The sequence below is a fragment of the Saccopteryx bilineata genome, chromosome 4 (assembly GCF_036850765.1).
Source record: "Saccopteryx bilineata isolate mSacBil1 chromosome 4, mSacBil1_pri_phased_curated, whole genome shotgun sequence".
Classification (NCBI taxonomy): domain Eukaryota; kingdom Metazoa; phylum Chordata; class Mammalia; order Chiroptera; family Emballonuridae; genus Saccopteryx; species Saccopteryx bilineata.
Genome location: NC_089493.1, coordinates 105,122,062 through 105,149,027, shown reverse-complemented (window position 1 = coordinate 105,149,027; position 26,966 = coordinate 105,122,062). Strand labels below are relative to the sequence as shown.

General features: G+C 42.3%; 1 protein-coding gene across 4 annotated transcripts in view; it reads right to left on the bottom strand.

Moving 5' to 3' along the window:
• The window catches only part of NPAS3 (neuronal PAS domain protein 3), a 947,754-nt gene extending 936,985 nt beyond the window's left edge, over positions 1-10,769 (bottom strand). For 2 of the 4 annotated variants that reach the window (XM_066277694.1, XM_066277693.1), the window contains exon 1: positions 10,699-10,769. In XM_066277694.1, coding sequence (XP_066133791.1) covers positions 10,699-10,769 — 71 coding nt within the window. Of the gene's footprint in view, positions 1-6,357; positions 6,418-10,698 lie in introns of those variants that run through there. The other 2 variants (XM_066277691.1, XM_066277692.1) reach the window with 1 other exon arrangement.
• Between the last annotated feature and the right edge of the window lie 16,197 nt (positions 10,770-26,966).

The window sequence follows — 26,966 nt, the reverse complement described above, 5'->3', positions numbered from 1 at the left end:
GAGTCTACGTCTGCCTCCCCTCCTCTCACTGAATAAAAAAAATGAAAAAATAAATAAATAAACAAAAATAAAAACAAATCCCTGAATTCAAAAATCCAAAAATGCAGGCCCCTCCACATTTCTATCTAAACAAACCTGAACTCCATCTCTAACTCTACCACCTTCCTTGGGAATGAAAAGCCTATTTTCTCATCCATAAATGGGATATGCTTAGCACTTCTTTCATCGGACAGTGGGGAAACTAATGAGAAAATTATAGTGGAATATTCAATACAGGGCCTGAAACACGATAGTGTCCAATAAATGTTTATTATTGTCATATGTGACCTCTTTATATTTTTAAATGCCATCAAACACCTTCCTTAAAATTTGCTATAGTTTATATTCATATAGCACCTTTTTTCTTTTCTCTAAAAACTAATCATTTCATAGTCATTAATCACAATATTTCACAAGCTGAATGCCTTTCCCCAAAAAAACACGAAGCTAACATAAGTCAGAAGCAATAGAGAGCCTTAGTTATACATCTATGAATTCTACACCTCTTCCTCTTTCAGAAAAGATGTTTTCTGGACCTCTGTAATATTTTTCATGTCCAATATAAAGATAAGTCTATAATCAGAGCAACTGCTCTTACAGGGTTTATTATTCACTACTAACCCATGGTCCAATGTAGAGGTTCAATAAGCAAAGCTGAGTGAACGAACCCATCAATAATTAGTCAAGGGCCACAACCACTTTGGGCCATGGTAATATGGGATTTTCATTTTGCATCTCATGATTTTGTATAGAAGACCACGAGTATTCCAATTAATTCACCAAAACATTATGCTTTAGAAATATATACAGACAATAACTTCAAGAGTTCTTGAATCTTGTCACCGCCCTAAGTCATTTCAGAGCTAGTAGCAATCACTTTCCTCTTACCAAGCTATGTCCTGCCTACGCCCTGTAGAATTACTAATATTACTACAAATTATTCTATGCAAGGTTCTATCAAACTTAATAGTGCAAACATCCTATTCACACGAATGGGGTCCAGAGCAGTAAAAACACCATTTGGTTACAGTTGGTTTATTACACTGCCCAACAAGGAAAAGGGGAGGGCACTATTTATTGAGAAAATATTAACATCATTTAATGCAAAACAAACGTATCTGAATTTTCCCATAAGTCCTGAAAGTTCTTAACTAATCATAGTACAGATTTAAATATTTAAAGTTTCACACATTCTCTTATGACTAACTTTGGTAGCATTTAAATTTTAAAATTAGTATTTAATCAATTAAAATTTTCAATACACTAACTCTTCCACTAAGTTTCGGCCTTTCCCATTGTAAACAATTAAGAAATGTCTATAAAACTCCTGAAATTAGAATCAAAGCCAATGTCAATGCAGAATTAACAAAATAACAATAATTTAGGTGATGAAATGCTACAATGTAGAACAAGTGGCCATGTACTAACATAGGAGAGTGATTACTTCTGCTCTCATGTGTGCTTAATTTTCTTTAAATTTCGCCAGTGGCATCTGGCATGGGCAAAAGGATCACAAGAACTGCAGGAAAAATAAGAAGACAAAAACAAACTAAGATTTACAGAGGTCTGTAGAACACCTCACCACAGAGTGGGGAGACTCTGGACTTCAGGTCCTGTTTTAAACATAAGCAATTTGAACAAATCATGGATTCCAGACTAAGATGTGGGGCAGAGCAAAGGAGTGGAGGGGTTTCTGGAAATTCTGACATTCCTATAAAACTGCTCTACTGGAGGGGCCACCATCATGTGGAAGAATTTCAGGGGAAAATCAAACTTCATATCATACACAAAAGTATCAAGCTGTTCCAATCTGTAGATTCTATTTAAGCTGCAACATAATTTTTACCAATTCATTGCTGAGAGAGAGATTATTTTAACATAACTCTAAGTAAAAATAAAAGTCAGATTTTCAAGAATATGTAAAGACACAGGGACCAAAATTTTACTCAAGATACCACTAGGTGCTAAAAATACATCATGTAATTTATTTTTTTACCAAAAGCATCAAATAATGTTGAATTCAAGTATTCTCATTGTAATAAATCAAACCTAGTAATTGCATATTACAGATTTGAAGTAGCTATATGTTTCGCGATGTATAAATTAGAAATTGGAAATGTGAAAGGATGTTGTAATGTGGGAGGGTGCTACATAATAAAGGTTATTATAACTCCTGGCTCTGGAGCTATATGATCTAATATCCTCTCTGGTGGTTCTATGATATGCCCATGCATTACAGTTCTTGTTGACAGTCTGTTGCCTTGGAAATATTTCATTATTTCAGTTTTTCCATTTGTAGACCCTTGGCCTTGTGATATGAAGGCCATCCTATTTCATATTTTCGATTATCATTTAAGCAATCTTATGGAGCTATTTATATATAAGCAAGTGTTAGACAACGCATATCATCATTTATCACTCTGCGTTTAAGCTTACACTGTAGAAAGAAATGCCTCTCCTAAAGTCTCCACCACCACCACCTTTACCTTTTGAACCAAAAGCCCCATGCTACAAGACTATGCTTTGCAAACCAGCATGGGCATATCACAACTCGACACTACTGTCAGTCTAATTTTCTTGGCTATACATCCACATAGTGGAAAAACTCTGTGGTAGTGCTACATAATTTACAGCCTATTAGAATTTAAAGAAAAATCAAACAAGTTTCAATATACCTGTACGAGGTTTTCAACTTGCTTTTTCAAGCTCTAAAGAGGAATTTTCTGGGTGTATGAATCAGAGAAATTTAAGGAATTCCAAAGACTAATCAAAGACATTATCAAGAAAAAGCTTCTTTTTCCAAAATTTATTCCTTAAACATTATTAGCAGGAAATGAATATTTTAGTGTATTATATACTCAGGTCAGATATTTCATAAATAAACAATAATACAATTCAAAGGATATTTTCTTCTATAACTTTTGATTACTGGTGTACTTGTAAAGAATAGTGTCCATAAACGTCTTGATGAAATTTTTTATTTGAAAACCATTTTTTAAATAAGTAGAAGGATATCACTTCAATCAGCGATTTTCAACCAGTGTGCCTCAAGAATTTTTAAAACATGCAATACCTGACTATTTAGTTTGGGAACTGACCTCTTTTCCCCTAAACTGTCAAATAAAAAAGTGACAACAGCCAACATAACAATAGCCATCTGGTGTGAATGAATCAAAATTATACCTACTTTTTGTCAGATGGGCAAAAAATACAATATACTTTTTGGTGTGCCACAGAATTTTAGTAATTAGTTTATATGTGCCATGAGATGGAAAAGCTTGAAAAACACTGATTTAAAGCATTTCCAAAGAAAGTCATCTTTTATAAACCTATCTATGTTCAACCATTACTAAGAAATACCACTATTAACCGTAAGTACTCCAGCCCCCTGGGAACTACCAAAGTCCTGTGGGAAAAACCTACTCAAGGCACAAACTTCTGTCAAGAGGAAGAGGGGGAGGCTTGCCAAAGGAGGCAAAGAAGAACTGGATTTCCTTCCCCCTTAGCTTTTATTGATCACAAGCAGAACAGAGGTAACAGGATTACAAGGGAGCAAGACCAGGTGATAAGGGGAAAGAATGACTAATGACCATCTTGCTGACATGGAGAAAGGGCTAATTTGGGTCAGTACATTCTTTTTCTTTTGCTAATTAACCAGCACAAAAGATGGGACAATCTAGAACCTCTAGGCTAATTTTCTAAAACCTATTCACATGCATTCCTTTGTGTCTGTACAAAGGTCATTCACTCACAGTTTCTTGGTGTTTGCATCCAAGTAACATTCACTAAGGGCTTTTAACTAAAGTTCCCCAATCCATGTCCTAGAGGGTTCAAGGTTAGACAGGTGATTCCCTACACTAACCAACAACTTCCAGGTTCAAAGTGAACATCAAGATGAAATGCCTCTATTTAGCAAGTAACTAAGAAAAACAATCCCTTCCTAAACAAACCATCTTACTACCCATTTTTCACTACAAAACCAAAACAACAGACATGTGTAGAATTTACACTTATACTTAAAGTGTTAAGAACATTTAAAACCCCTAAAAATGAAGTGAACGCTCAGGGCATAAAACAACTGTTTGGAGACCAGGCCAAGTTTGCAGTTATTACTATTTGAAGTATTTAGTTTATATGGTAACTTCATTCCTTCCTCTACATGGCTCCTTCTGCCCCCTACTTCCTTATTACTGCTCCCTCTGCCTACAGGTTAAACCTTCTAGATCCAACCTTTAAAATGACAGCACCCAAGCTGAACAAGAAGATGCTATTAAAGGGCATTAAATTAAATATAGTATATCCTCCTACAACTTCAATCAGAATTTCAGACCAAGTGTTATTTAGTTCAGCTCTCAAGTGGAGCAGAATAACAAATTGCGCACTTTGATTTACCTTCTTCGAATGCCAAATGGAGACAGGTGATAAAGAACGCGCTCATGCACAGGCTATGAAGTTTCCTCTAGAAATTAATTCTATCTTCAAGATTCTTATCTCAGAGAAATTCCCAAAATGGCACACAAATAGGCCTCTGCTAAAGAGATTACTGGGGCCATCCCAGTAAATACATTTACTACCCACATAACTCAGGGAGGGAAAAGGGAAGAAGGAAGGGAGGAAGGGAGGAAGGAAAGGAAGAGAGGAAGGGAGGGAGGGAAAAACTATCTGATTTCAAAATGATTCATTACCATTTGATAAAATTTTTCTATCAAAAAAAGGAGTCTTTAATATGTGAATTCTCAAAAAACACTAAATGTTCATTTTAGTTATATAAATTGTCAGAAAGTAAATGCTATTCACATTCAATATGTTACTATGTACTTAACAAAATCATTTCCTTAATCCTGATAATTCTTAAGTCCTTACTGTATGAAGGAAATATGTAGTAGTGCAATTGAAGCTTTTTAAATGAATAGCTTGTTTAAATACCTCCCTGTTTCCTCTGGATATAAACTACAGGTTAAATGCTGTGTTGTATCAAAAATTAAACTGCCCATGTAGTAATGATTAAATTTTACAAGTAAGGACTTCCCTCATCTTCAAGTTCACGAAAGCCTGAGGAAAGAAACGTCTCTGCTGGGGGCGGTGTGTGTATGGGAGGGGGTGCATATATCTAACTCCATTTGTTTTCCTCCTGAATCAGCGGGTAGCATTTCATACTTCCTATGAAGCATTTCCTCTTCAGAGACAGAGATATTCTGCTCAAACCAATATACAGTTAATGTCATTGACGCTGCCAATTAATAGCAAAAAAGATTGCAAACAAACTAGGCTGCATAGACTGTAGGAGGGAAAACCACGTGGGGAGGAGGGTGCTTAGTTACTTGGAAACCTAACAATGCCATTCAAGTAGGAAGTACGGTGATGGATATTTTGAATACAGATAGACTCCCTTTCCCTTTGGCTTTAGTTTAACTAACTTCAAACAGACATGCTCGGCTGAGCCCCTTGCCTGGATATGCAATTCTCACCAGGAACTTTTAAAACACAGATCCCCGAACAGTAACTAACGGGGCATAGATGCTCCAACTGTTGGCACATTTTACATCTCGCTGTTTGGTTGCCTATTTGAATTGGGGCGTGGGGGGGGGGGGGTGGAGAAGAGGGCAAAGAGAGAGCGGAGGGCAGAGCCGGAGACCCACAAGTTGCCGAGGCTGAGGCGCAGCCCGGCGGTGGGGGCGGCGGCGGCGCGTCCCGCTCCAGTCCCGGCCGGTAGGCCCTGCGCGGAGACAGCTCCTCCGCGACTCCGCGCGGCCCGCGCTCCCCGCCCCCGGCCGCCGCCTCCTCTCCTCCCTCCCAGCCAGCCTCCCTCCCGCTCCGCAGCCTCATTCCTTCCTCGAGAGCAGCTGCCAAGGGACCTGCGGCGGCCCCGGGGATCCCCGGCCCCCACCCTCACCTCTGCGCCCTGTCACACAGCAGTCCATTCTCTTTTTTGTTTGTTTTTCTTTCTTGTATTTTTCCTTTTATTTTTTCTTTTCTCTCTCTCTCTCTCTCTCACTTTTTTTTTTTTTTTTTCCTGTCAGCGAGTCACTCTATTTGCCGAGCCGAGCTGGTGCGACTGCTCGGAGAGCCTGGCGCCGCCGCCGCCGCGGCCGCCCCGCAGGAGCCCGCTCGCCGCCGCAGCCGCAGCCGCCGCCGCGGGCGGACAATGCGCGCAGGACCGCGAGCGAGCGCTCCGCCGGCGGCGGCAGCCGAGGTCCCCGCGGGCTCGCGGCCCAGGAGGCGGCTGCGGAGCGGGCCCCGCCACGGCGGTGGCGGCGGCGAGGGCGGCGAAGGCGGCGGCCGCCTCGGCGGCAGGTTCAATAAACAGAAAAGTGTTACCGTTCTCGCCTGGAAGGATCCTGCTGAAAGCTGGGCTTGGTGGGCGCCATCTTCCTGCTATTTTTTTTCCTCTCTTACTTTTTGCCTCTCTCCCCCCTCCCCGGGTGGGGGGTGCGGGGAGGGCGGGGGGTGTGCGTGTGCGTGGGGCGGCGGGAGTGAGTGCGGGCGTGCGCGGCGCTCGGCGGCGGCCCGGGGGCGGCGGCGGGGCCCTGGCCGAGCTGGCGGCGGCGGCGGCCGTGCTGCTGGGGCTGGGAGGCTACGGAAAAGTAGTGGGGCCGGAGCCGCGGCGGCGGCCGGCCGTCCCCTCGCGCCGCCGGTGCCTCTCGCCGCAGGTCGCCTCCTCCTCCGCCGCCCGCGCCTTCTCCTCCCCCTGCTCGCCGGGCGCCGCCGCCGTCCATGCGCCGCAGAGCCCCCGCGGCCCGGGCCGCTCCGGCTCCCGAGACAGATGCCCGGCGTGGAGACCGGAGACCGGCGGCGGCGGCGGGGGGAGGCTGCGGCGCGGCCCCGCGGGCAGCCCGGCCCAGGGCCCCGCCGCCTCCGGGCGCTCACGGGCGCACGCCGCCACACCCCCCGCCGCGAACCGCTGCCCCCGCCTCCGCCACCCGGAGCCGGCCGGGCGGCAGGTGGGGCGCACAGCCTCCCGGCGAGGGGCAGCCGGGGCCTAGGCCCGGGGGGGCGGGGCGGCGGCGGGCACGCGGGGGGCTCCCTGCTTGACCGCTGTGAAAGTATTTCTGGGCATTTTCCAGCTGCTTTGCTCCCAAGCGCTCCCTCGCACGCAAACACCCCCCTCCCCCCCACCCCTCCCGCTCTCTTTCTCCCTCTCTCTACCTCTCGCCCTCTCTTTCGTTGGGGGACTGGGAAGCTCGGCTGCTGGCGCAACAACGCCACTCAGTTGCAGTTTTGAACACTTCTCTTCTCGGGAGTATCACAGCCAGGGGGAAAGGGACTGGGGCACTGGGAGGCCCCCGGAGCCGGCTCGGGCAGGACAGTGTTCCGGCCGCGCCTTCGGGGACCGCGTAAATAAACGCGGGTGGGTCGTGCGCTGGCCAAACCAGCAGCCCCAGAGCCTTGTGGGCCGACACCGTGGCGGCACAGGCACCCTGGGGTCCTGGCGTTCTCAGCCGCGTTTCCCAAGCCGGAGCGTCTGCATTGCTCACGCACAGACGTATCTGCAGACTCCAAGGTTCACAGGTGAATCCCCAATACTTTAAACGCAGTTACATACAAACGCCGCTCCCGACTCAGTTCCCGGTACCCGGGACAGGATCAGACCGCACTACGGGCCTCTGGTCTATCTAGCCCAGCTGACGCCCCATTTTGCATCCCAGCGAGGCCTAAAAGAAAGCGCCACTCTGTGCAGGGCCAGTGCTGGAATCCTGTTACCGGGGTAGACCCTGGTCAGAGCGTTCTCTTGACTAAAGCCACTCTGCTGGGTATGGGCAGCTTTGGGGCAGAGACTTAGGTCAGTCATGTGTCAACCAGGAAAGTGGAAAGGACCCCCATAGCATTTCAATAAATGAAAAAAAGGCCGGAGGAAAGCATCAGTCCTATATGAGGCTTTGCGCTTTACTTTAAAATTAAGAAAAAAAAAATAGATCTTTAAAGGGCCCCAGTCGGTCCCTACCATTCCAGTAAAGTGAAGTTGAGAGTTGGAAACTGAAAACATGTGTTTTTCATAGCAGAGGTGTTTAATCTGCAGGACAGTGTTTGAATTCTCATTGTAGTACACTCTACAGGTAGGAGAAGATGGAGTGATTGAAAAATGAACTTGAGAGTGTTGAGTCCAAAATACAGGGAATGGGGAGGAGGAGGGAAAGTTGCCAGTTGGACAAGTCCAGGACAGCCAGCCTAAGGCATTTCTGCCCAAAGAGGACAAATGAGAAAAGCTTGTGTTCTCCCAAAAGACCACTCTTTGCATGAACCCCTCTCCTGCACCCTACCACCCATGTCACTCCCTCATCAGACTCCCCAAAGTTTTCAATGCAAAAAGTTTTTTTGTTTTTGTTTGTTTGTTTTTTTGGTAATGTGTCACCATTCAGTTTAGTAATGTATCCAGGTCTTAAGGTAGAAAGTAAATCTAACCCTCATAGTCCCTAAAGCCTAGCATGTTGGTGGTCTACATTCCTGATGAGGTGCCAGAGGACAGAGGACTTCTTAACTCCTGACTCAGACCTTCCTTTAAATACCTGCCAGAAATCTTGCCCCACATGACTCACTCTCCTGTCTCCAAATTAACTACAACTAAAAGCAGTAACAGGTGTCATCAAATCAAAGTGAAGAAACCAAAGAAGGCTATATTTTTCACATCTAGCACCTTCTCTTCTATCAATATGACAGAATATAAAAAGAAAGGAATGGAAGAATACATCCCAAAGGCTAAATTTTAGAGTTGATTGCTTTTAAAGCTTTAGTTTTTACAACTAGTGGTAGGGTTAAGTGACTTGATGAAGTGGCCCAAATTCAAAGATGACAGTGGAAGACATCAGTGAGCTTTCAGTGTTGGAGTGGGGGACTATGGAGAGTTAGTTACCCCTGGATACTACTGACTTGCAGAAAAATTGGGCCTGAGAATATCTTCATGGTGAAGGACACCAACACTCTGAGAACAAACCTACAGGCTGAATTCACGACTTCTTTTAATGCCCAGTTTATATTTTTTGGGTGATTGAAGTTCCCTGGAATTCCCTGAAATCATCCAAAAGCCATCTGACGTTTCTGACCCTTGATCCCTACTTCACAGACCATACTATTGTGACTATTGCCTGTACACTTCCTAGTTAAAGTGACCACCAGAGTCTATTGTCATTTAAATGTTTTATACATGACAAAAAAACATACCTGAACCATGAAAAAATTCTAAATCTTTTCTAAAATCTCATTCTTTCCTAAGTCTTTTATGTTTGAAAGATTCCCAGATCTTTTGTATTAAAGGTTCTTGTAATCACTGAAGTAAAACAAGACTAGAATAATTTAAACAAAAAATCTCTGCGACAAGGAATAGCCTCTTTTTTAGTTATTTTCAAGACTCTTTTTAAAACTTCTGACATTACTCAGAGCATATAATGAAGTCCTCTACAGAATATTTACAACATTGGGCATCAACTTGGGAAACGCTCAGTGTGTTATGCAAAATCTGCTCTGGTCGCTGGGCCATTGGTAGAAGGCACAAAATATGGCAGTGATAGATTATCTTAACCTTTTCAGTTTAAACACTGTTGGTTCAAATCAAAGGTTCTCAAATCAATGAAGTTTGAAATACAAGGTAAAAATAGGAACTGTTGTTTGAATTATGCATTGTGTATATTTTAAGTGAAATGCCATTGGCAAATCTCTCAGATGTTTAATGGTGTAGAATCTGGGAAACACAAATATTTAATTTCACATTTTCATGTGTTCCTATTTTCTCCATCTTCTAAAAACCTGAGCCTCACCAACGGGAGCTTACCTTTTATAGTACATTGTTAGTTTTCCTCAGCACGTCTTTGTGGATTACTTTTCCAATAAAATCTTGGAACATTACAAGTTGTCCTTAAGGAAAAACTTTAGGGTTCTGGGGCACTGGTGGTGGTAAATTTTTTTTCTCTTTCTTTCCCAACTGAATCAAAGAACGTTTATTGTCAATGTCATAGTCATTTTTTTAAAAAAAATCTATGAATATTTGGGAGAAATGCAAACAAGTCATACTTTGAAACTTGCTTCTTTTTCACCACCTAGCCTAACTTTGTAAAATCTGCTTGCTAACTCGCATCTCTGAATCTTAGGTATTTGCATTATAATGCGTTTAAGATGAATACTTAACAACGCCGAGGAGACTCGGGTTTTATGCTATATTTCCCTGTGGTAACAGGTGACAGGATAACACTATCATGTAGGGATTACAAGTCCACAGCTACACGTGAAAATCGTTCCTATTCTGTTTGGAAACAAATGATCAATCAGCCTCTGGTGATCACTGGTCGCCCGGCTGCCGTCAGCGCGAGTCCGCGCCCGGCAGAGGCGCTGAGAGAAGACCGCTGGAGGGAACGGGGATCCCAAACTTTGCAAAAGCACCTAGTGCGGTGTATCCGACTTCGCGGCAAGTTGTCGGCTACGCGGAGCTGAGGCTTTGGATTCGGGGGCCAGGGAGAGAGCAAAAGATGATTTCACTTTGCCAGCACATTGGAGTGCCTTCCTATCCGACTTGTGATTCTTTTTTCTTTCTCATCTGTAGAACGAGGGGCAAGCAAAGTGAGTCCTAGCGATGTGCGTGTGTGTTGTAACGCATAAAACAGGAGGCAAAGTGAGTCCCACCCCAACACCCCGGGGCGGGGGCACTATCCCAGCCCAGGCGGGACTACTCACCGCTGCTGGTACGAGGTGATGCCCTGGACGTTCTGCGGGGTGCCGTTGGCCGCGGCGCTGGCCCTCCCCATGCCCGCGCCGGCCGGGACCCCCGCGGCTGCCCCGCCAGCCGCCGCGGCCGTCACCTGCACGCTGAAATCCGGAAAGATTCGGATCATCGCCGCGGCTTCGGCCCCCGGGCGCGGTGGCTCTGGGCTCGGGCTGGCGGGGGCTCGGGCTGGGGCTCCGGCGGCGGCGGCAGCAGCAGCAGCAGCGCGAGCAGCGGCGGCGGCAGCAGCGGAGCCAGGCACCAGCCTGCAATCCCATTAGTGAGCCGCGGCCACTGTGCGCGGCAGAGAGGAGCTTTGATGTGCGCGCAGCGGGCTGGGGGGGCCGCGAGCGAGAGGAGGAGGTGCGGGGGTGACGGGGTGCGAGAGACTTGCAAACAGCAAAACGTGTCAGGGTGGGGCCTTTTTTCCCTTTTGGGGGGCGGTGGTGCTCCCCCCTCTTTCCAGGATGTTGCTCTCACTGGCTGCTCCGGCTGCGCCGCGCGAGCCCAGCTGAAGGAAGAAGGGGAGGGGGTGATGGAGGAAGGATGCGCCGGGAGGCTCGGCGAGGACTTGGCCGGTGCAAGGGAATGATGGGCAGCGGAGGGTGCCTTTCTTTCCCGCCCCCTCTACACACACACACACACACACACACACACACACACGCGGCGCACTTCCGACCCAAAGTGCAAGACAAGCGCTCCTCTATTCCCCTCTTTTCTCTAGAGAAATAACCACCACCATCCAGGCAGGCTCGAGCCTCCCGCGGCTTCCAGCAACCTGGATCCCAGCCCGCGTGTGCAGGAATGGGGGCGCAGAGCTTCTCCTCCCAGCCGGGACCCCTCTCCTCCTGTCTTCTGCACACCAGGCAGCAAGCGCTAGGGTTGCCAACTTCAAGTTGGACTATTGCAGAACTTGATGCTTATCAAGGAGGGATGGTGTGCAAAAGAGGGGGAGGGTGGGAAGCTGCTTTTGTGCAATGGAGAGTTTGTTCCCTTTAGACGAAGGGACTCTCCTCTTTCCTGGTGGGCGGGCGTGTTAGTCTTGGAAAAACTTGCTAGGTGGTGACCGTGGGTGCAGTTAGGAGGATCCGGGTGTGCACCCCTCCCCCGCCATATCCATCTCTATACTCCCCCTTTGAACGATGAAACGAATAAATTAGCAGCCACAACTGAAGAGAACTCTGCAAATTCCAACCACCAGGGAAACAAAAAGGGAAAACACGTGCGTTTATTTCCTCGCCTCTCCCAGTTACTTCTTCACATCGATACATTGGTGTTTCCTTAAGGGGTGCCAAGGGATGCTTGTGGTGTGGGCGCGCTTTTTTTTTTAATGAGAACTTGCACTTCTCCGCTGGCTAGGTAGGGGCGGTGAGAGTAGATGGCTCCCCTACCCCCCTACCCTGGACCCCATGTTGTCTCACTTCCTTCCTCTTTCTAACAGGTCTCCAGCCCGGACCGAGTTCAGGCGGAGAGTGCAGTCCCGGTGCGAGGCGGGGTTCGGGGTCCGCTCCTCTTGCGCGCTGGCACCCGGGTGTTCTGTTGGTTTCTCCACGTCGTTCACCCCTCCTATCCCGCGCGCCAAGGCCCTAAACTGGCAGCCAGGCGACAAGTGGCCACTGAGCTCGCTGCCCGAATCCAAGTTGGGCTGGCGGTGAGTGGCGGCCGCGGTTCTGACGCCCCGGCCCTCCGCCCACAACGCTTTGTGGGGCCAAACACCTGCTTAATAACACTTTCAGTCAGGGGCGCACCCGCCCGTCAGGGACCTAGAGGAGCAGGGCCAATTGGCCAGAAGTTGCCAAGGCCAAGAGCGGCAGAGACCAACCAGCCCAGCGTCGCCGCACAGGGTCTAGGGGCCAGACGCCTGCAGTAGCCGCAGACCTGGAGTCCCCTTCCATCCGCGTGGCTCCCGGGAAAAAGCCAAACCGCACAAAGGCCGGTCGGCCAACGCCGACGTCCCGCGCCTGCGGAGGAGCCCTCGGCGTTCTCCCGAGTCAGTTTCTGGAGGAGCCGCCCGCGCCCGACAGCGCGGGGAGTCGGAGGGGGGAACCGGCTCTGGCTGGCCGGGCTCGCGGCGCAGCTGCGTTCCCATTCTCCTCTCAAAGAAAATGCTTTGGACGGCAGATACTATCAGGAGATATGAAACTGCTTCGTCCCCCACATGTTGCACGTAAAAAGAATCGTAATGAGCATCTGTGGCGTGTACTAGGGATCCTGCAAGTCAGACCTATCCTGACTCCCTCCTTCCTGGGATGGGTCATTTTCTAGATTAAGGCCATTCCATTCCGAGATACTTGTTTGGAGGCCAAACACAAGGTCTTTGAACAGGGGCGGAGTGACAGGCTTGGAGGGCCTTCGTAGGTGGAAGGCCACCCTGTAAGGATCTGGTCGCAGATGTGGGTCCTCCTGCTACTCTGAGAGCGGACAGGCGATGCTACTCAATTTACCTCTCTGCACTCTCCTCTCCTCACCTCTCATCCCTCAGGGCTGGATTTGAAGAGATCTCAAATATCCCTTGACTCTGAAGGCTTTCCTGTTGAAACAAAGGGAGGTTCCTGCCAATTCTAGAGCAGTCAGGAATGTTTTAGGGCTTGCGGAAGGTTCTCTGCACAGATCAAGGACCCTAGTATTGTAGGCCAAAGAAAGCCTAGTAAACAGGCAGACGATGAGCATACATGAAGGCAGTGGCTTTCCACAACATAGCGTTTGTCAGAACTATTGACCCTTGCGGGTTGGCGCTTCCCTGCCACTTGGTATCTTGGCCAACCAACTGCTGAAGGCTTCTAGCAAGTGGTTCCTGCTTTTATGTGTACAGTACGTGGATTCCAGTAGTGCGTTACAACCTTCCAAGCTAGATCTGTAGGTTCTGAGGCATCCCAATATGCCAAATGATGCCAAAGCGGGGAAAACTCTCTTTGGCCAAAAGAGCAGAATTTTTAGAAAATTACTTTTCCAGTTGAAGTCCTTCTGCACAATCAACAATCAATTATATGTATAGATAGTATCACCAGTCTTCTTTAATTGTTTCAATACCCATACTATGACTAGAAAAAGCCAATAATTAGATTTTATTAACTACTTATTTTATAAAATAGTTGATAAGGAATATGTGGTTCTGCTTCCCTTCCCATTTGGAGGGCAAGATTTTCTTGGAAGCCCAAAGGGCAAAATTTTTCCCAATCAAAAGAATATATGAGCTCTGTTGTTAGACATTTAAAACTAGATGTGCTGAAGCTACTTCAATTATACTATACAACATTAAAATAGAGTTTAATGAGCACATTCAACTTCAAAGTTCCAAGCTTTCAATTACCCATATTTAAGGAAATTAATATGGCTCCTGCCCTTCAGAAACTTTCATTTCTATAATAGAAATACACAGACTACCCAAAAAGACTTGCTCAGTAGGTTACCTTAGAATGCATATAAGTTTCAGAATTTTGTCCTTATGTGTTTAGTTTTGGAAGTTTGGTCTGTATGCATGTCAGACAAGTTCCTTATTGGATATGCTTAACTCCATGTTCATTAAAGACCTTAAGCAAAATATAAGTCTATTCACTCATTAGTAATTCAGATTTCATTACTGTGCTCCTTCAGTTAAAATCTTTACATGCTGGCAGCTGTTTTGAAATATTTTGGAAGTTGTTCTGGCACTCATCCAACAAAAAAGGCTGCAGTTAGCATTTAACTGTATACAGTCTTGTTTTATAGTCTCTCCCCTCTAAAATCTACATATAAGTATATGTAGAACTATAGAGAAAGATTTTATGATGTTTAAGCCCCAAATATATACATATGATGCACACACAGCTACTACAATTACATAGTTACATTGCCATCCTTGTGTCAGTGCATAACTGTGCCTCTTGCTCATATAATAAAAATATTCTCTGGAAATTCATTTCCATCTACTTAAAATGAAATGATTTGACTTGGATTTTTTGCTATTGGCTGTCAGAAGCTGCCAGTGACAGGTAGGAGAGAGGAGCTACAAAGCATGATTGTATCTAATTTTTGCTTTGTTTTGCTCAGATATTTAAAAGGAAAATAAAATAGTGCACAGAGATCAGGATAAGTTAAAGCAAAACAAAATGAATAGAATGAAAATGCTCTATGCAATAAATAAGGTAAGACTGCTTTACTCTGAAATGTTGACTGCTTTATTGAAATGATCATGTTACAATGAGGGATTCCTTTTTTTCTACTAAAAAAATTCCATGTGATAACTTACAGCAATCTGAGAGATGAGTCTTCATTGTAAGAAGAGCCATGAGCTAAAATTAACGTCCCCTCCATATTCTGGGCAAGAGAGTTTATATTCTGTAGAGGGGTTGAGTATTTGATTCAAAAACAAGTTTCATCTTTGCTCCTCAATTCCAATGGTACTCAAGCTTTTACTGCTAAATCTGCCATGCTATTAATATGTGCTCTAGTCCATTCAAAAGCAAAACTATAATGTCAGAGGAGAAAAAAAATAACAAAAACTTAGCAATACAGTCTTTCTTGACATTCAAGAAGAGAAACTAAGGAATTAAGCAAGAATAACCAATGAATCATTATTTATAATATATATGCCCATATATAATATATAAGGAGAGTACTGATAGTTTTTTATATTAATACTACCTATATCAAACACTGAATATCTCAAGCTATTATGCTAAACTAATTCTCAGATGACTTTATAAATATATATCTAGAAAGAGAAGAGGTTTAATTAAAAGAGAAAAATTCTTTGACCATTTTTTGAAATCAGTAACAGGCAGTAGGGGAGGAGAATTTTTTTAAATTGGTGAGTGGGAAAGGATCTCAAATGCATGGTTTTATTTTAAGTTAAAATAGTCACACATCATGGCACATATCATTCCAAAATATGCACAAATCAATAGAATCTAACTAAAGCTAATCTTAGACTTAAATACAAAATGACTAAGTGCTCTCATCATATTCAAAAGACTAATTTGTCTTAAAATACATCTTGAAATGGCTTTTGCTTATTTTTTCATAAGTCGATTTAGTTTTGGAGTTGAAATAGTTCTCATTTTTTATGAATCAATTTTAAATCTACCTGTGATTATAAAGAAGTCCCATATGTTGGCTCTGGTTTTCTTACTTTGATACTGTCAGCATACTTAGAACTGGCATAGTTACTAAGCTGTGAATAGGAACTTGTACAGCAGATCTAGCAGTCCATACTACTTTTTGTTTCAGTGAAAATTACATCTAGGGCTAAGTGGAAATGTTGTTTGTTTGACTTTATTCCTCCAGGTAGGCATCCTTAAGTGGCCAATGGATTCTTTTCTTCACTGACTTTTCATATTAATTGTAAAATTATTAATTCAGAGTCTGGTTGATTGAAGGAGTGACTAATGGCTTTGAACTAATTTTTTTTTCAAAAACCAACCATACTAGATGAATTTTTACTTGAATTTTTCATTCTCAGTAGGATAGGATGTGATTACACAGCAAATTAAGTGGTTTTATTATGCTATATGCTGAGTCAACCATTCTGTTTTTATTTCACTATTATCTCTTCAGCTAGAGGAGTGATTTTCAAACTTTAGCATGCATCAGAATCACAAGAAGGGCTAAATAAAACACATATTTCTGGGCCTGACCTTGCAGGGTTATACAAATTGCTAGGCCAGACTGATACAGTTGGCCCAGGCACCATATTTGAGAGTCACTGACCTCCAGTGTTCATGACAGAGTGTTCAGACAGGAGGTCTAGATTCTGATCCTCACTTTGCGGCACACTGATTGAATGGTCAAGGGCAAGTTATTTAATTGTAGATATTCTTCTTTGCTATTACACCCACACTCAAGGAGAAGTAATTTCTTAAAAGTTAGTTATAATATGGACTCTGGCTAGTTCAGCTTGCAACTCAAACAATGGCTCATGGTTTTTGGCTTTGTTTTGTTTTTATTGGGGGGGGTAGTTATAGATCTGCAGCAAAAGTGATTTATGTGCAATTTCAATTTCATCACAAAAAGTGTTTAAAAGATATGTGTCCATGGGTCCAGATTTAATAAAGTTAATAATTTTTACTTTTACACCAAGGACATTCTGAAATAAAACTGGCATCTTTACTACTGTGTTTCCCCGAAAATAAGACAATGTCTTATATTAATTTTTGCTCCTAAAGATGCACTAGGTCTTATTTTCAGGGATGTCTTATTTTTCCATGAACAAGAATTCACATTTATTGTTGAACAAAAAAATCAACTTATTAATATACTGTAGTCATGTCATCACAAACATCAGCATAACCAGCCAAACTCTGAATTCCAGTAAAAATTTCTTGTGACTCTACTTCCATGTACAACAATCTACCCCGTTTCCCCCCAAATAAGACAGTGTCTTATATTAAAGATGCACTAGGTCTTATTTTCAGGGGAGGCCTATATTTCTAAGCTTGAAAAAAATTGCTCTAGGTCTTATTTTCAGGGAAACAGGGTATGAATGGGGCAGGGGTGAATACAATGACACCAGTACAGTTTGGTGCCACTGCCTTGATTCATGCTAATACCTGAGCAGTTTTACTCATCATTGTTTTTAGACTATTAGTTCAACCATCTACAGTGAAAAAGTCAAATAATGTCTTAGCCTTATTATAAAATAGTTTTGACCTCATGAGCACCCTGAAAAGGTCATTAGCCCACATTTCGAGAACTACTGTCTTAATAGTATGCATGCCTTAAGTTGTCATTATAACCACTCAGGAAAGGGAAAGTTTAAACTCTCCTTTTGCTGCATTTTTTGAGACTAAAAATGCACTTTGCAATTATGTATTGCTTGCTATAAAATCATGAATTATTATGAATGGTGTATTTAGGATTTTGCTTTCATAACAAAACAGAAATAGGTACTTTGTTTTTTTAATACTGTTGTCCAGGAAGCAGGTATAGTTTTGAGCAAAAAAAGTAAATACTTAATGTTGAAGATCTTGGGCCAGGAACTTAATTTTCCTTCTATTCTCCAAGAAAGTGATGAGAACTCAAAAATCAGAGTGATACTCCAGAAGGAATGAAAGGGAATACACATGAGGACCTAGATTAAGTTCCATAGCAGAAAGAAGTTTCCAATATTCAAAACCTAGAGAAGGAACCTCTGGAGGTGCTGAGCCTCCTTTGCTTGAGATAAAATTTAGCAATACAAGATGACCACTTTCTAGGAGTTCAGGTGAAGAAATTTTTCACTGGGAGGTCTGTTGGAATCAATGTTCTTTAAGTTCATAATTTATATAGACATAGCTTAATCATATTATACCATCAGCAAAACATTGCAACACTATTTTAAAAGTGTTGTACCCCATTGCTAACATTGTTTACCATAAATATTTTCTTGATTGTTTATGATTATTCTCAGGCTGGAGGATTTTAAAGTTTTATTCAAAATGGAAATACAAAGCGAACTACTGTGCAAAGCATCTTTACTCTCCCTACTCAGAATCCAAAAGAAAAGGTAATGATCGATAATTTAAATATTTACATTAATTAATTTTATTTAAGTAACCTGGACAGCTGCTCAAGGTATGACCAATAAGGAACAGTAACTCAACATTTTAAAGTTTAAGTCGTTATTTCTTATTTATTTATTTATTTATTTATTTATTTATTTATTACAGAGACAGAGAGTGAGTCAGAGCGAGGGATAGACAGGGACAGACAGACAGGAACGGAGAGAAATGAGAAGCATCAATCATTAGTTTTTCATTGCGCTTGCAACACCTTCGTTGTTCATTGATTGCTTTCTCATATGTGCCCTGACCGTGGGCCTTCAGCAGACCGAGTAACCCCTTGTTGGACCCAGCGACCTTGGGTTCAAGCTGGTAGACTTTTGCTCAAACCAGATGAGCCCAGCTCAAGCTGGCGACCTCGGGGTCTCGAACCTGGGTCCTCTGCATCCAGTCCGACGCTCTATCCACTGCGCCACCGCCTGGTCAGGCAACATTTTAAAGTTTAATAATTACTTGTTATTAGTGATTCATAATCAAAGGCATAACTCAAATAGATGATATACTACTGGAGAATTAGTTATTTAATATAAAATTTAAAATAATCTTGTCCAAGAATTATATCCCAACTTTCAGACATATTTTGATGAAATTTCTAGACGCAGTAGCTTTTTGGCTGACTTATTCACAGAGACACCTTTGCAGTGTTTGCATTTCAGAGGAATAAAGTATGTGCATCATAGAAATGTTATCTGTTTACCTTTGCACAAAACCAAGACGCTGCCCTGGCCTGTTGGCTCAGTGGTAGATTGTCAGCCCGGCATGTGAAAGTCCTAAGTTTGATTCCCAGCCAGGGCACACAGAAGAAGCACCCATCTGCTTCTCCACCATTCCCCCTCTTCTTTCTCTCTATTTCTCTCTTCCCCTCCTACAGCCAAGGCTCCAGTGGAGCAAAGTTGGCCTGGGCACTGAGGATGGCTCCATGGCCTCTGCCTCAGGCTCTAGAATGGCTCCAATTACAGCGGAGCAACGCCCCAGAGGGGCAGAGCATCGCCCCCTGGTGGGCATGCTGGGTGGATCCCAGTCAGGTGCATGTGGGAGTCTGTTTGCCTCGCCCCCATTCCCACCCCCACTTCTCACTTGGGGGTGGGGTAGGGGACCAAGACAATAACATGACCATTTTGATTTGACTTATTTTAACTGAGAAATGATTCCTCCTAAAAAGTGATCTATGTGGTCATAGCCAAAGAAGATTCAGTGAGAACTATAATATTTTATATGAGGGAAACCATCTAAACCAATTGTTCAAATTTCAAAATGTTGTCAATCTTATTTTGTTTTATTGTGTGGAACCATACAAAATATCTCCACTGAAAATTTCCTTGTTGCCAAAGATTTTGGCTTATGATGATTACACATTTTTAACTTTTTCTAAAAAGAAGTATCAAACATTATAGAAGTAAAAGACACTGTATATGAAATCACTTCAGCTTTGTGTAACAAAATTCCAAATTAACAATTGTTTATAGAATATAGAAGTTTATTCCTCTCTCATGTAAATGTTTTAAAGTAGGTGGTTCAAAACAGATGTACTCTATATTATCATACATAGACCTGGGCTCCAGCTGCCACGTTGCCCCACCATGTCAAGGGAGATCAGCTACCACATTTACATCTTAGGCAGCAAGACTGAAGTACCAGGAGTGAGAAAGAAGAGCATAAGTCTTCCTTTTAAGAAGATTTTTGGGGTGGCCCTGGCTGGTTGGCTCAGTGGTAGAGCGTTGGCCTGGCGTGCAGGAGTCCCGGGTTTGATTCTCAGCCAGGGCACACAGGAGAAGCACCCATCTGCTTCTCCACCCCTCCCCCTCTCCTTCCTCTCTGTCTCTCTCTTCCCCTCCTGTAGCCAAGGCTCCATTGGAGCAAAGTTGGCCCGGGAGCTGAGGAAGGCTCCATGGCCTCTGCCTCAGGCACTAGAATGGCTCTGGGTGTGACAGAGCAATGCTCGAGATGGGCAGAGTATCGCCCCCTGGTGGGCATGCCGGGTGGATCCTGGCCGGGCGCATGTGGGAGTCTGTCTGCCTCCCCATTTCCAACATCAGAAAAATACAAAAAAAAAAAAAAAAAAGAATATTTTTTGGGCCCTGGCCAGATAGCCCCTTGGTTGGAGCACCGGCCCAAAGTACAGAGGTTGCCAGTTTGATCCCTGGTCAGGGCACATACAGAAACAGACCAAAGTTCCTGTCTCACTCTCTCTTCCTCTCTGGCTAAAATCAATCAATAAAAATTAATTAATTATGTAAAAAAAAAGAATATGTTTGGAAAGTGGCACATACTACCCTTACATCCTATTGATCAAAATTTTGGTACTTGGCCATGAATGGCAGCAAGATAAGCTGGGTAATGTCAAAATCCAATTGAAATGAAGAGACAAAAATTAACCCATTTAATTTGAAACTAAAATATTAAAAGAAACTCTTTATTGAAGTTAATGAGGATTAGTTTCCAACAGTGTTTCTATAGAATATGAGAACCATGTCCTGAGGTATGCACCAATGAAGCTGATAGAGATACATTTCTGATTGCTCTGAAGACAGGCAGAAAGGAATATAGGAGTAAGATGTGATTATGTTTTCCCTTTTGTTGAAAGGAAGATGACAAATTTTTAAAGAATTATAGTATAAGATATACTGGGACGTATAATATTCATTTGATTTGTGACAGAAAATAGACTCAGGAAAACACACAGATATTATTTATGCAACAGTAATGTGGTCAACTATTGTCCCTTTGGCCAATATTCAGAATATGAGGGGCGGGTATCAAGGATTAAGATTATCCTCTCACTGTGTTTATACTTTGTGGAGTATAGAACACGCATGGACTCTAGGAAGCCTCAATTATACCTTTCATTGAGGAAATGACTGTAGGCATTCAGCAGTTAGAGAATGAAACGAACCTGCTGGTGGTGACCTCAGTTGTCTTACTATTTACTCTCTGGTTCTACAGGAAGACAAGATATTCCATAAAATAACTTGCTTCTTCTAACCATTCTCTACCAAAGACCCTTAACTTTCAAGTTGAGCTTATTTTAAACTTTTATTTAAACCCAGATTTCTTTTTAAGCATATTTCAGTATTACACACAGCAGTGTTACCATTTAAAATGTAAAGAAAAACTCTGACCTTCTAGTATTAGTACAGAAAGACCTATGTCTACAGTGTATGTTAGGGGCCTGCAGTGTAGTTAGGGGCCTGTAGTGTAATTAGGGGCCTGCAGTGTTGTTAGGGACCCGCAGTGTATGTTAGGGGCTTGCAGCATACATAGGGGTCAGAAGACGGAACACTTGATTCAGAACCTCCAGATTTTAACCTAGCCAGGGACTTCAGGCAAATTACTTAACCTCTCAAAGAAGCGTTCCTTTCATTCATTTATTTTCATTGATTCATGAATTTGCTGTATTTCAAAAACTATTCCTATAGCAACTATTATATGCCCAATGTTTATTTAAGTTATGGGGCTACATCAGGATATAAAGCAAAGCTGCTGCTCACATGCGGGATTTGTCATTGATAAGAGGAAAAAGCATTCAACAATTATCTGTAAAAATTGGAAAAGACAACTTCCTAGGGTCATTATAGGGACGAAAAAGGAAAACAATAAAGTATGCAGCCGAGTACCTGACCTGCGAACATGCATCTAGGTAGACCTGTTATTGAACCTAGCACATGAATGTAGGAACAGTGTGAACCAGAGCCAAAGCATTTGAATTTACAATAATGGTCTAAAACCACATGCCTAGTCTGCAATGAAGATGTCATTTCTATTCTAATTCTTATTTTGTAAAAGAAAAAAAACTTCCTCAATTCCTTCAATATCTAATGGAAAATAATCCCACATTAAAATAATTTGTACCTCCCTCTCTTATTCCTCTGTTTTTTTCAGATATATATGTATTTTAAATACCCACAAAGAATTAAAGGCATTAACATTGGTAAAAAATAAAAATTTAAAAATTAATATTTCTGAATAATCTGCTACTAGTCAGGCACTATGTTAGGCATTCTGTACACACACTCTTTTTTAACCCTCATAACAATCCTATAAAGAACATATTATTAGCCCCACTTTTACAGATGAAAAAACTTTATAAATTGCACAGAATATAGTAAATATTTAGGACAAATAATGACAACAAAAATAGCTTATATTTTTAGTTGCCAGTTATTGTTTTACTAATAATTAGCCACATGTAAGACACAAAGAAATGTAATGCCACCAATCAGCTTGAGAAGATAAATGACAGTTTTTATCCTATTTATTATTAGTCCTAAAATACATCAGGCTTTTTTACTTTTCCTATTAAGTTCACTAAGTTATGACACAATGCTCATGATACTCTAGTTCAATTAGTAATGGCCATAGAATTTTTAGGTTTTTACAATTTTTTTTTCTATTGGGTAATGATAACAATGATAAAGATCAATGGTTCTCAAAGCATAGTCCCCAGACCATCATCATCATCACTGTGGAAACTCGTTAGAAATGCAGGTTCTCCACCCCATCTACTCAACACACACTAACAATGGAGCCCAGAAACCTGAGTCTCAAAACGCCCTCCAGTTGATTATCATGGACCCTGACATTCGAGAGCCACCGGCCGGGATCATTATCAGTAACCAACAAACAATGTGACAAATAATTATAATCTTAACTTTTTTTGAGGCAAGAGTCTCTTCTGCTTAGCTGAAAAAAAAATTATGTTACCAGTTTCCTCCTATAAAAGGAAAAAGACAAAACAATATATATTTTTTAAAGACTCAATATTTCAAAACATTTTCAAATATTACCAATTTGGGTGCTGTGCAGATATTAAAACCAGAGCAAATGTTTCAAAGGCAACAAAGTCTGATTCCCGTTCTAAATTCTTCTGCTTCTAAAAGGAGTAGAGAATATATCACAATGACTGAAGATCCTGAAAATGCAGAAGAGAAAGCCGGAAGAAAGTGAAGAGGATGTGCGCTAGAGACCTGCTTTCCAACCTGGAGGGCAGAGCAAGGCCCGTCCTGTTCAATATGTAGGAGGCCAGAGAGCTGGATTGGTTTGTTAAAGCTGTCACTGAGATTAGAGCTTCGTCAAGCTCCTGTCCTAACACCAAGTCAATTTCTTGCTCTAAACTCTTTCTCATTTTAAATGGGAAAAAGATTAGACTGTTGAGTGCTTGGGGAAAAATATAAAACTGGCTGGTAGGCAAGCTTTCTTTTTTAAAAAGAAAATTCTCTCAGCCTTCTGAACTCACGGGTGGCTTAATAAAAGTTAAGGAAAAGACTAAACCAGCAGGAAAAAAAATAAGAGGGTAAGAAAACCAGATTCCTCTCTTAAAATCAGTGTTTCTTCAATATCAGTAAAAGGAAATATCTTCAAAGTTCTGACAGAGATACTGTTGAGACAGAGGAAGAGACTAGCAAATCAGGGTAGGGCAAAAGTAGGTTTACAGTTGTGAGTAACTGAAACAGTTTATTCCTGTATTATTATTTATTTATTGTTGCATTATTTCCATATGAACAGCTGTAAAGTCCCTTTCAGCCACCCTGTATTTGGAGATTTTAACTCCAGAATAACATGGGGAACACATGGTGCAAGGCTGCGAAACGAGGCTGATCATCCGGAGTAGCCCAATTTCTCACGGGCACACCGTCCTGTGGGATAGGTGCCCTTTGCACTGTTAACTCAGAAACTCCTTTGACAGAGACCTCCTGCAAGGTGGAACAGGAAGGGAGCGAGGGAAACTAAAGCTTATGTTCATACAAATGTAGAAAGTAGAAAAGGCAATACTCCTGGAGGTGAAATTATCACCTGCCCACCACAGAGCGATGGCTTGCACAATAGCTTTGCCGCTAAAGTGAGAGTTATTGCAGCGAACTTTCTGGTGCACCTGATTTACCTAAATGGGGCACTGGTGAACCATTTGCATAAACCAAGCTGGAGGAAAGTTCAAGTGCTCTGGAAGCAGATGGGCAATGTGGATTCTAGCCAACCTTAGAATTTTTATCAAGTTATTTAGTTTACTGTGACTGGGAATCAAATGCTAGGGTGAAGACAGGAGTGAAGGAGGTTTGGGATGTGTGGGAGGCGGAGAGGTGGCCATGCCTGTGAAAGATGAAGAGAGAGGAAGCAGGGTTGGCCAAGGAAAGCCTTTCGAGCAGGATATAGGTTTGAGTTTGTGAAAGGAAACCAAATTGGGCAGGGAGAGTCTCAGACTGTGAAACACTGGGGGCAGGCTGTGTGTTACAAGAGTGCCACACTGGGCAGAAGTGCTCAGTCATTTCCTGAGGACCACCAGATAAGAGTGTGGTCTTGGTTCAAAAGTGGAGACATGCTCTGAAGGCACTATCACTGGAGGCTGTCAGCCAGCCACATCCCTCACAGCTGGAGGCAAGTTCTCTCCTGAAGGGAGATTTGAGCAGTCCTCCAGGATTCCAGTTGCTTTCTTCCTACAGTGAACTATAACCCTCTTTGCAGCTGGCATTCATTGCTGCCCTTCTCTGCGCACCACTCTAAATTCCCCATGCCCTCAGTTCTCACCTTGACTGATCTTGATGGATTGTCAAAAGTATATATTTCTCTGTTGCAGATGACTTGGACTTCTTTCAGAACCCCAGAGGCATTGAAATTCTCCAACTAGATTTGCCATAAACTCCACTATATTTTTCCACTACTGACCTCTTCAAATCATAGAACTTGCCTGATCATAGGGGCCAGGCAGCAGGGCTGCTTGCAAATGCAGTGTGGACCTGCTGCAGAGCCCTGTCCCCTGGTATTTTGGCTCAAACAGTATTTCTAAGTATGAATGTGTTGCCTCTAGAATCCACAGAAACTTACCAGGCATCGGGCTTCTTTGTTGTAGAGTGTACAGGATGCAGCAATTTGTTTTTATTTTTCCTTTACTTTGGAGGGGATGTTGCAGCTTGTCTCTGACTGTTGGGCCCTGAAAGTTTACTTATGTGACAGGCCCTGAATCTTCATACAATTTATTTCCCATCCTCTGGTGTACATGTCTTAACAAGGCATTCAGTATGCTAGCCACTTCTCACTCCACCTGCCTGAGCTGCAGAGTATCATCAATGCAATGAATAAATGTGGTATCTGAAGGTTATTGGATGGACCCGATCTCTCAGGACTATATTATGATAGAAATTACATAGCCCTGGGGCAAAGCTGTGAATGAATATTGTCATCTACACCATGTGGGTGTGAACAATTTGTTATAAGGCATTATCCTGTCTAACACAGGCCCAAGAAGAGTCATTCACTATTAGAATTAGAAAGGACCTCACATGCCATCTAGTTCCAATCAATGCCTGTAAAAGAGAGTCAGCAAAAGTCAAGTGACTCATCTAAGGTCACAAAGCCTCTTCCTGGCAATCACATTTTGTTTCTAAATCTTCAGGTTCTAGGCCACAGTGATTTTCATTGTAACACCTCATGTCCCTTGAGAAAAAGGAGATTACACAATTTAATTCATGCAATTCACAGAGACAGAAAAAAATTAATTTATAAACAATAGCAGTCAGTTAATGCTAATTTAGTATTTAATGCCAGTAATCCTGGATAAAGTGGCTATTGAAAGTAGTTAACTAATGTGGGCTTCATACAATAATTTATCATCACTTAAGTGAGAACAGAATCAAAATATGCATTTTTGAACAAAGTGTAAAAAATGTTTAATCCTTATTAATTTTTCCTTTTGTGATGTGCTCGAAAATGTGTTTTTTCCCTTTGTCCTGCACATCTCTTTTTTAGAACTTATTTGTAAAATCTGGAATTTTGTAAGAGGTAAAATGTTTTGGATAAATTTAAATGCACTTTTCCTAGTACACTGTTATTTACTGATTATTGTAAAAGTCTCAAGACTCTCCTGTCCTGAGAGTGCCCCTGCCCTGCTTTTATAGGTAGTCTTATATTTAAAAATCTTATCTTCATATTTAAAAACCAGCATTCTTGGTTCTAAAGGTTAAATTAAAAGCTAAATTTTTGAGTGATGACTGTGTCCACATAAAATACCTTAAGGAAGAGGAGAAACACTTTACACATTTCTGAGTAATGATTCTTTTTAAATATTTTGTTTTTAGAAAATGGCTTTAAAACTGTCTGGGGCTTTATATTTCAGAGAAGAGTTATGTGTGGGTTTTGTTTGTTTTAAACAGACATACGTTATTTCTAATTTTAATGTGTATTTGGACATTTTTTATATGTCTGGTTTGGGGGTGTTTTCCAGATTTTTCAGAAAGCAACATCACGATCAACCACATGTTCACCATCACATAATTAGCTTAGTGGACCAGTTTTACACACAGCAAAATGGTAGCAGAGAGGTGCAGACCATATTGAAGATGGCATTGGAGAGATGGCATTGGAAAGAGTCTGTTAGAAACACTATCCTTGGCATTTCTCTGGGCATCTAATTTTTAAGATAAATTACATTTCAGGATATTTATTTATAATAGTCAATTTAAAGTTTCAAGGAGTTCAACACAAATCTTCCAATTTTTGATATCATCATTGCAAATAGATGACAAAATGTATCAAAAATGATATTATTGCAAACACCTAGATAAAATTAAAAAGACTGATGACAAGAAAAGCAAAGTAACAAAACAAGCGTGTTGATAACAAAGGAGGAAAGTAGTATCTTGGTATTTCACTAGTAAAGATAGCCTAGTTTTAATCTTCTAAAACTGAATCATGGAAAATCAGAGAATCTAAATAGACAGATTGCAGCTAGTGAA